Source organism: Chlamydomonas reinhardtii, chromosome 1 (assembly GCF_000002595.2).
Source record: "Chlamydomonas reinhardtii strain CC-503 cw92 mt+ chromosome 1, whole genome shotgun sequence".
In the NCBI taxonomy this organism is placed as follows: Eukaryota; Viridiplantae; Chlorophyta; class Chlorophyceae; order Chlamydomonadales; family Chlamydomonadaceae; genus Chlamydomonas; species Chlamydomonas reinhardtii.
Genome location: NC_057004.1, coordinates 2,908,387 through 2,918,146, shown reverse-complemented (window position 1 = coordinate 2,918,146; position 9,760 = coordinate 2,908,387). Strand labels below are relative to the sequence as shown.

General features: G+C 67.1%; 1 protein-coding gene across 1 annotated transcript; it reads left to right on the top strand.

The window, feature by feature from the left end:
* Positions 1–130: 130 nt before the first annotated feature.
* On the top strand, positions 131–9,420 carry CHLRE_01g017701v5 (uncharacterized protein). Its single transcript, XM_043058422.1, has 6 exons — positions 131–896; positions 986–1,043; positions 1,185–2,681; positions 2,934–3,546; positions 3,613–7,340; positions 8,474–9,420. Exons 1-6 carry the CDS (start codon positions 880–882, stop codon positions 8,687–8,689), a joined length of 6,129 nt encoding a protein of 2,042 aa, XP_042928336.1. The 5' UTR covers positions 131–879; the 3' UTR covers positions 8,690–9,420.
* The last annotated feature ends 340 nt before the right edge of the window (positions 9,421–9,760 follow it).

Sequence of the window (9,760 nt, the reverse complement as noted above, 5' to 3'; positions counted from 1 at the left end):
TCCCCCCGCAGTGCCGAGGAGTCGGGGGGGGGGGAGGGGGGGCGGGGCGGGGATCGCCGAGCTGCAAGTTCGCAGCACATTCGCGCGAGTTCGCAGGACTTCGCAACTGTGCATGATTTCACGCCCCAATGATATCAATGAATACGTCTTCTCTTGAACTTCGCGAAAGCTTTCGTCTTAGCCGATCGGCAAGAGCGCCTTCACATTTTCTTGAGAATGCGCTATCAGACAAGCCAGTGAGCGCTGCTAGTAAATTGCGCTATACATTATCGCTCTGCGCAATCTCGCGCCCGCCGAGGAAACACAGTTATTTACTTCGTTCATACGCTGCATTCGCTCTCGCGCCCTGGGGAGAAGATCACGTATAGAGGAAGCTATAAGCAATCCATCGTGATGCTTAGTTGAACGTGAATCGCGCTGTAGCGCAAGCGCACAGAATTGCGCCATTTTTTCAACTTCATAGGTAGATAGCTGGGCTGCAGACAACCCCCCTCCCCCAAATTCGCTAAAGAGACTTAGGACACCTGCGTTATCTTTTAACAGATGTGCCGCCCCAGCCAAACTCCCCACCTGACAATGTCTTCCACCTGGATCGACGTGCAAAAGCCGTCTTAGAGCTAGAAGCAGGGACAGAGTCCCGCCTCCAAGTAATGGAATAAGTAAAACAACGTTAAAAGTAGTGGTATTTCACCGTCGCCGAAGCTCCCACTTATTCTACACCTCTTAAGTTATTTCACAAAGTCGGACTAGAGTCAAGCTCAACAGGGTCTTCTTTCCCCGCTGTTTATTCCAAGCCCGTTCCCTTGGCTGTGGTTTCGCTAGATAGTAGATAGGGACAGTGGGAATCTCGTTAATCCATTCATGCGCGTCACTAATTAGATGACGAGGCATCGAAGGTTCGCGATGCCACGACTCGGCTCGAGTACGCGGTCCTGATCCCTAAATCGGCGATTCCTGATCTAGTCACGCTGCTGGACGAGGACAGCAGCTTCACGGTCCCGGCGGGTACCTCCTACGGCCGGGACATCGGGCACCCGCACCCGGTGCGGTGGCGCGCGTGGGTGGACGGCAAACCGGCCGTGCCCGCGCCTACGCGCCTCCTGGTGTCCGTCAGCTCTCCGTGGCTTACTGAAGACGCTGTCCGCACCCTTTTGTGCGAGCTGTGGGGAACCGCCCCCCTGCAGGTGCAGCGCGCCGGCAGCTTGCGCCTGACAGCCGTCGGACTGTGCAAGGCTGGACTGTTCGCAGTGACGCTGCCGCACGGTGCCGCCTTCGAGCTGGGCCGGTACCAGGCTAACCTGGAAGCTGGTGGAGAAACGTACACCCTTGATGTGCGCCGCATGTCCCGTCGGCAGGGTGGCCAGCAGCCGGGCGGCCCATGCGCCGCTGCCGGTGGTGCCGCGGCCCCTGGCGGCGCGGCGCCGGGCGCCACCGGCGCCGCCGCTGCCGGCGGCGCGGCGTGGGGCCGCGGGGATGCCACCGGCGCCGCTGCTGCCAGCAGCGAGGCACAGGGCCGCGGTGGCACGACTGGCGGCTCTGCTGCCGCTGGCGCGGCGCAGGGTCACAGGGGCGCCGCCGGTGCTGCTGCTGCCGGTGACTCGGCGGCGCAGGGCCGCGGGGGCGCTGTCGGCGGCGCTGCAGCTGGCGGCTCGGCGGGGGACCGCGGGGGCACTCCTCGCGGCCGTGCCGCCGCCGGCGGCGCGGCGCAGGGCCGCAGGGGCGCCGCCGGTGCTCCTGCTGCCGGCCGCGCGACGCCAGCCCCCGTGGACGCTGCTGGCACCTCCGCTACCGGCGGCACGGCGCGGGGCCGCATGGGTCCTGCGGGTGGCCACGCTGCCCGCGGCGCGCAGCAGGGCCGCAAGAGTGCTGCTGGCGCGTCCGCTGCCGATGGAGCGGCGCAGGGCCGCGCAGGCGCCGCCGGCGCCCCCGCCGCCGGCAGCACGCGGCAGGGCCGCAAGCGCCCTCTGCGCCCCACCATCGGCGTCCGGCTGCGACGCAGTGCGGGTGCTGCCGGTGCCTCCGGTACTGGCGGAGCGACGCGGCGCCGTGGCCAGCACCGACGCCCGGCCGCCGCGGCCCCGGCTGCGGCTACGGCCGCGCGTGCGGATGGCCCCAGCGCCGTCCAGGGCAGCGGTGCTGCGCCGTCCGGCACCCCTCGTGGCGGCGGCGGCCGCGGCGCTAGCTCCCGCCGCCAGCACAGCGGCAGTCGCAGCCACAGCCGCACTCGCCGCGACCGCAGCAACAGCCGGGGCCGCAGCATCACCAGCCGCGGCGCCAGCCGCAGCCGCGGCCGCAGCCGCAGCCGCAGCCCGGGCCGCAGCCACACGCACACCCGCAGCCACGCCCGCAGCCGCCGCAGCAGCAGCGCCTCGCGTGGCACGAATGGCGGGGCTTCTGGCAAGTTGGGTGGTAGCCACAGGGACGCCTCTGCGGATAACTCTGGGGAGCGCGTGGACCACCGCACCCGCAGCGGTCGCGTCTTCCGCCGACGGGCCGGCCGCGTCCCAGCCGGTGACGGCAGCACCCTGACCGGGGATGGGCGTACCAGCAGCACTGCGCCGCGCCCGGGCGACGGTGCCGGCGACGGCGGGTGGAGCGTGGTGCCCAGCCGTCGCCGCCAGCGCAGTGCCTCGCCAGGGGCGGAGCCGGCCAAGCGTCAGGCTCTGCCAGAGCAAGCCCAGGTGCCTGAGGGACCGCCGCCGCGCCGCCGGGCGCCGCCGCCCACCCTGCTCCACAACCGGTACAGCGTCCTGGCGCCTGGTGGCGCTGGTGACGCCGACTCGGCCGATTCCTAAATGCCACGCCACAGCAGGCGTGGCGCCCAGGCCCTGCTCGCGCCCTTGCGTGTTGGTTCGCACAACGTGCGGGGGCTGCTGGGTGGCGGGAGTGACACGCCTGTCCGCCTGGCGGCCCTATTGCGGTGCTGGGCGCAGCAGCGCTTGGACATCGTGTGTCTACAGGAGACACACACAACGGTCGACGTGATATCGGAGGCGCAGGTTAAACTGCGTCTCGCCTCACAGCAGCTCCGGCTGGGTGGCTGGCATGCATGGTGGGGCCCTGCCGACTCGTCACGTACCGGTGGCGTCGCCATCCTCATCCGTGCCTCCCTCATCTCCCGTGGCGTGGTGACCCCGGCAACGCCTCCCGCCCTCGACCCGGCCGCCGCCAGCCGCCTTCTCCTCCTCCCTCTCGCTTGGGGCGGCCACTCCCTAATGCTTGCCTCTGTCTACCTTCCCTCGGGCGACCCAGCGGCCCAGCGCCGCTTCATTGCCGACCACCTTGCGCCGGCGGCCACGCTGCCTGGCCTCAAGGTGTGGGCTGGTGACTACAACTTCGTATGCAACGCCGCCATTGACACCCTCCATCGCGGCGGCCGCCTCCTGGACCCCGGCACGACCTCCCTCTTCGCCTCCACCTGCGCCTCCCCTGTGGACTCCTTCCGCCACCTGCACCCTACCCGCCGGTCCTTCACCTTCATCAACCATATGGGTGCCTCTCGCATTGACCGCATCATGCTCTCTCCGGAGCTGCTGTCGTCGCTGCGTGCGTGCGCCCATGTGCCTGGCCGACCGTCCGATCATCGCCTGGTTGTGGCCACCCTTGCCCCAGTCGACGGTGCCGTCTCTCCTGGCCCTGGCTTGCGGCGGCTCAGTGATGCCTACCTCGCGTTCCCCGACCTGCGCCGCTCGCTGCTCGACTGGAACCGCGGCGCCTGTGCCGCCGCCCCCGAGGCGCCGGTGCCGCTGCTGCGGTGGTTTGTGGCCTACAAGCGCGACCTGGTGCGCACGGTTGGCCGCCTTAACCGCATCGCCCGTGGCCGCATCCTTGAGGAGACAGCGGAGGAGGCGGCGGCCCGTGCTGCTGAGGCGGCCGCCCTAGCGGTGGTAGAGGCTGGAGGCCCCGATGCTGCTCAGGCTGCTGCTGCGGCCGTCGCCGCGCGCTCCGCGGCTGCCGCAGCGGCGCAGCGCGCGGTCGCTCGGCACGCTCGTGCCGCCCGCCTCCAGTGGCTGCGCACCCGCGAGACGGCTTCGCCTGCGATCACGCGGCTTGTGCGGCCCCCTGGCGGCGCCGCGCGCATTGCGGCAATCCGGCGCCCGGACGGCAGTGTGTGTGACTCCCTTCCCGAAATCCCCACACATATTGTCGACTACTGGCGGCGCATCAGTGCTGCGGTGGCTACGGACCCGGACGCCTGTGACCGCGTACTTGCGGCCCTTGCAGCATTTGGGCGGCGCTGCACTGACGAGGACGCTGTGCGGCTTGGCGCCGACACAGTGAGTTCAGCTGAGGTGGAGGCTGCCCTGGCGGCGGCGCCGGCTGGCAGCACCCCGGGCCGCGACGGCATCCCGGCTGAGTTGTACCGGGAACTGGGGGGCCCCACGGCACGCGTGCTTGCGCGTGTGTTCACGGCCTCCCTCGCTGCTGGTGCTCCTCCACGCGGCTTCCTCGATGGCGTCATTACATGCTTCAGCAAGCCCGGGGACCCCCTGCAGCCTTCGTCGTATCGGCCCATTACGCTGCTCGGCACGGACTACCGCACGCTGGCCCGTGTCCTCGCCAGGCGGCTCATCCCCGTCTTCAGCAACGTCATCCACCCCGCCCAGACAGCCTTCCTGCCCGGGCGCCGCATCGCCGACAACGTCCTACTGCTGCAGCTTCTGCCGGAGCTCATGCGGGTGGCCGAAGGCGGTGGCCCTGGCGGCGGTGGCGGGGGCGGGGGCGCTGCGGGCAGCACCGCTGACGCTGACCGCGGCGTTGTGGCCTTCCTGGACTTCTACAAAGCCTACGACACCCTGGACCGCAACTTCCTGTACCGGTGCTTGGCAGTCATGGGCGTTGGCAGTGGCTTCCTGGCCTGGGTCAAGCTGCTGCTTACGGGCACGCGCTCTGCCGCCCTGGCTAACGGCTACCTGTCGGCCTTCGTCCTCATCATTGCGGGCGTACGGCAGGGGTGCCCGCTGGCGCCTCCTTTGTACTTGGCGCCGGCCCAGGCCCTCTTCGCCTACCTCGACCGCGCGGGCTTTGGTGTCTCCTGGGCGGATATCCGCCTCGTCGCTACTGCCTATGCGGACGACGCTGCGCCGTTCCTGCGTCGGATGGCCAGCGTGCCTGGTTTCCTGGCAGCTATGGAGACCTTCCGCGCCGCCTCTGGGCAGCGCCTTAACCTCGACAAAGTGGAGCTTCTGCCCATCGGTGCACGGCGCCGCGCCACTCCTGCTCCCGCCCGCGCTGTCGCTGCTGGCTTGGCGGCTGGCGGCGCAGCGGCTGGTAACATGGCAGCTCACGGCGTGGCGGCGACCAGTGTGGCAGCGGCCGGCGGCATGGCTGCCGGCGGCGCGGCGGCTGGTGTCGCGGTGGCTGGCGGCGGCCCCGGCGCCAGCCACTCTGGTGGGGGCAGCTTGGCGGCCGGTGGTGCGGTGCCTTCTCGGGCGGGCGCGGTTTGGGCAGCTGCCGGTGTTGTGGTCACTGGTGGCGTGACGGCCGGCGGCTCCGCCGCGGGTGCTGGCGGTGCCGTAGCCGCGCCTGCCCCGCCCAACACAGTTGCTATGGCGCATGGCTTGCGCGTAGTCTCGCACTCGCGCACGCTGGGTGTGGTCTTCTACGACCTCCCACTTGGCACGGCTGCAGCCCAGGGGGCTCCTTCCCTCTCCCCTGCCATTGGCACCCTGGGGACGCTCTGCGGCCTCCCCCTAACTGCCTTTGGCCGTGGCTTCTGTGCCTCCTCCTACGCCGTCAGCCGTGTGCTCTACCATATGGAGTTTGCGGGTCTGCCGCCGCAGACGGTTTTGGCAGACTTCCTCAAAACGCTTGTGCGGTTTGTGGACCGCCGCATCATCGTTGCCACGCCGCAAGGTGCTGGCCGGGCCCGACTTCCCGGCCTCCCCTCCGACTGCGTCGCCCTGCCGCCACGCGATGGCGGCTTTGGACTGCTGCCGGTGGTGGAACACGTGCGCGCCCGGCACGCTGTGTTGGCTGTGCGCTGGCTGCAGCACATGCACGGCTCTGCGGCCGGCACCTACGTACCGCCGTGGACAGCCGCCGCCACCGCCCTGGTGCAGCAGCTACACACGGCCGCCCACCCCCTCTGCGTCCTGACGATGCAGCGGGCGGCCGGCGGTGTCGGACCCGCTGCCGATGGCTGTGCAATCTTCGGCCAGCCGGTGGCGGCAACCTGCCCGGCCCTCGTGCGCCTCCTGGGTGCCCTCAGCTACCTGCCTCCGGTCACCATCCTACGCCCGGCTGTGCTGGTGCCCGGGCCCTGGTGCTTTGCACTTCCGCTCTGGGGCAATCCTGTCTTGCCGTGTGCGGCGGGGCTTCAGGCGGGTGGCTTGGAACGTGACTTCCCGGCTCTCATGGCGCTGCCGGGTCTGCTCACGCTCGGCACGGCAGTGCGGTGCTGGGAGGCGCTGGCCGCGGTGCGCCAGCTGGTGGCTTCCAAGCCGACTGGTGCGCTGGGGCCGCGCCTCGCGCGTCGCTGCACTATGCAGTACAAGCGGTCCGTCCTGCGCCCCATCCTGCGCATTGCGGATATGGCGCGCGTGCCGCCGGAGCTGCAGTCCGGCCCGGATGCTGCTGCCCAATTCTCCGCGCTGCTGGCCCGTGTACCGGCGGCGTGGAGGGTGGCGGCGTCGGCCACATTGCATGCGCCTGGCGGCGCGGCCTCCGCGCCTCCTGCCCCCCAGGTATGGCTGCTGCTTGCGCAGAGCCTGGGGTGGCGGCATGGCGCGGCTGACGTGCCCTTGCTGACCCTTACGGTGAAGCAGGCAACCCAGCTTCAACTTGCGCCTGCGTACGACGCACTCCGCGTGCGTCACTTGGCCTTCATCCAAGAGGCCTACAGCGGCGCCGCGCCGCCAGCGGAAGCGATTCATGCGCTGCGGGCGGCCCTGGCGCGGCTGTGGGCTTTGGTGTGGGAGCCGCGACACAAGGAACCGCTCTGGCGTCTGGCAGTCAATGGGTTCACGGGCTTTGGGATGCTTGCGGCGTGGGCCGCAGATGGACGCGTGGAGAAATGCCCGTGTGGGACTCAGATGACTGCTGGGGCTAGGGTTCATCACTTCTGGGACTGTGTGGTGGCGGAGGCTCTGCGTGATGTGATGCGGGAGCATGCGAATGTGGACATCACACGGAACCAGTTGTGGTTAGTACAGGCGCCACCAGGGCTATCGCAGGCGGTGTGGGACATCGTGTGCTTGGCTGCTGTGGCGGCCCTGGAATACGGCCGACAGCGCCTTTACGCTTGCCGTGATGCTGCAGACCGGACTGCGGAGGTTGCTGTTGTGCGAAGGATAGGTGTGGAGGTGATTGCGGACTTCTGGTCACGGCTAGCTGCGTTTGTGAGTCTGCGTCGGCCTCCGCGCCGCTGGGACCTTGTCCCGAACCAGCACCCATTCCTAGCGTCAGATGATGTTGGAGGGGTTATCTTGGTAGGGCCAACAGCGGACTCGCCACCGGCCTCACCCTAGCTTGTCAGCTTAGGGACTCGCAATAAGAGGTAGTCTTATGACGCCGACCCACGGCTTAGGTGAGCAACGCTAGCGTTTGCGGTGAGCCGGGCCTGGGGTTCCTCCCCTCTCCGGAGGCGAGGAGCATGGGGGTCATTCGGGGATCTCTCCTCGGGTGAGCGTGCGTGTCTCGTACGTTTTTGGGGCCCTGGCTAGTCCACGGCTGTCGTCCCACATGTAACCTCTATCAGCTAAAGAGAGGGGTGGTGGGCTGCCGAGGGAGAAGGTGCAGGGGGGAGGGTGTCCCTCCGCCCGCAGGGTCGTGAGGAGCGAGGGGGCGGGGGGTCGTGAGGAGCGAGGGGACGGGGGGCTGAGGACGGATGAGGGGGGCGGGGCGTCGCCGAGCTGCCACTTCGCGAAAAGGTCGCTCAAAGTTCATGGCATTCGCAATTGAGCATGGCTTTGCGCACCGATTCTATCATGGAATACAGATCCTCGTGCGCTTGCAATTGCTTTCGTCTTAGCCGATCGGCGAGCGCGCCTTCCCATTTCCTCGCGAATGCCCTTTCTAATGCGCTTATCTGTGTCGGTAGTAACTTGCAACGTAACTTATTGCTACGCGCATTTTCGCGCCGGCGAAGGAAGCGCGGTTATCGGCTTCGTTCATGCGCTGCACTCGCTCTCGCGCCCTGGAAATAAGATCAGGCATACATGAAGCTGTGATCAGTCGTTAATGCTAATCAACTCCGCCTGAATCGCGCTGTGCGCGACGACGCACAGAATTGCGCCACACTTTCGACCCCATATGTAGATAGCTGGGCTAACTAGATGAGTGGCTAAATACGTGTTCTACTCCGCTTGGTTGCGTTAGGGCGCCTCGGCGCCCTGACCCTCCTTGTCGGTCGTAGTTCCTGGCCGGCCTTCGTGGCCGCGCCAATCCCCTGTGGCGCCTTCGTGGCGTCCCTGGCGTTGCTTAGGTCAGCTGTAGTGCGTCAGTACTGCTCTGGCTGCGGCGCGCCACTCAGTCGACGACATCATCGTCGCCGTCCTGCCGAGCGGCCCCCGCTCTGGCAATCTTTGCCGAACATCATGACTTCACACCGTGGAGCCTTCGCGACCTAGCGTTGGTGGCGCGCCTGCTCGCCGGTCGACCTCGTCTTCATGGCTTCGCGATGCTTCTGGCGGGGCGCTCGCTGCTGCCGGGCTCGCAGTGGCGTGGCGCTGAGCGGCTCTTTCGGTAACGGAGGGCCGATTGGAGCTGCTGGCGACTCTTGCTGTGGGCTGCTGCTGCGGCCTGACGTGGCGCCGGGCTCGCCGCGCGTGAACAGGGGCACGCTGCGGCGGGAGCCAGGACCGGCGTCTTCCGGGCGGCGGCGGCTGGAGCTGTGGGCGCATCTACACACCTCGTGGTGTGGCCAGTGGAGAGACCTGCTTGGCGAATGCAGTCTGGCGAAGGCAGTCCAGCGAAGGCTGGCTGGCGCAGGCCGACTACGCGAAGGCTGGCTGGCGCTGTCTGCTGTGCTAGGGTGTTGCGAGGCTGTGTGGACTTGGTTGGGCGGTGGGCGTGCCTGCACCGCCTGCGCTAGGTTGCGGGCGCTGTGGCTTGTGCTGTCTGGTGGGTCGGACCGGCTGATCCTCGTGGTTCAGCGAACTTGCACGGCCCTAGGCCGTCTACAGGATGCAGCTTCGGGCTGCACCCAACAGTGTGAGGGCCCTGCCCTGTTGGTGCTGGTGTTTTGGGGTAGGAGTTGCACTTTGCAAAGTGGCAGTCAGTCTGACGCCGACCCGCGGCTTAGGTGAGCAGCGCTAGCGTTTGCGGTGAGCCTTGCTCGGGGTTCCTCCCCTCCTGTAGTGAGGCGAGGAGCATGGGGGTCATTCGAGGTTCTCTCCTCGAGTGTGCGTACGTGTCTCGTGCGTTTATGAAGCCCTGGCTTGCCCGCGGCTGTCATCCCACATGTAACCTCTATTCGCTAACTAGAGTTCTTGTGCAAATAATACGCCTTTCAATGTGTCCGTAGCAACGCATAACTTTGCAAAAACACAAGGAAGGCGTAAGACTAGAGGCGAAGAGATCAGAGGCGTTGGAGGATCCCGGCGCTCGATAGCGCGATTGGCTTTGCATTTCCGGGAATTGCGGTAGACGATATTCTTCAAGGCAAACATATAGACTTGGATATGTGCGAGCGCAAACAGCAAAGCGCATGCGATCTCTCTGATCGGCGGTAGCAGAAAGGCAATGTGCTTCATCGCAATGCATAAGCAGCGCTGAGTTTTGTGATATCAACGGTGCATACTATCGTGGTGACGATTTG

Excerpts from the sequence above, each read along its gene's own strand:
- CHLRE_01g017701v5 (XM_043058422.1), top strand. Across the intron at positions 1,044-1,184 it reads ACATCGGGCACCCGCACCCG|GTGCAGCGCGCCGGCAGCTT; the intron begins GTGCGGTGGCGC and ends GCCCCCCTGCAG. Across the intron at positions 3,547-3,612 it reads GGAGCTGCTGTCGTCGCTGC|TCGACGGTGCCGTCTCTCCT; the intron begins GTGCGTGCGCCC and ends CCCTTGCCCCAG.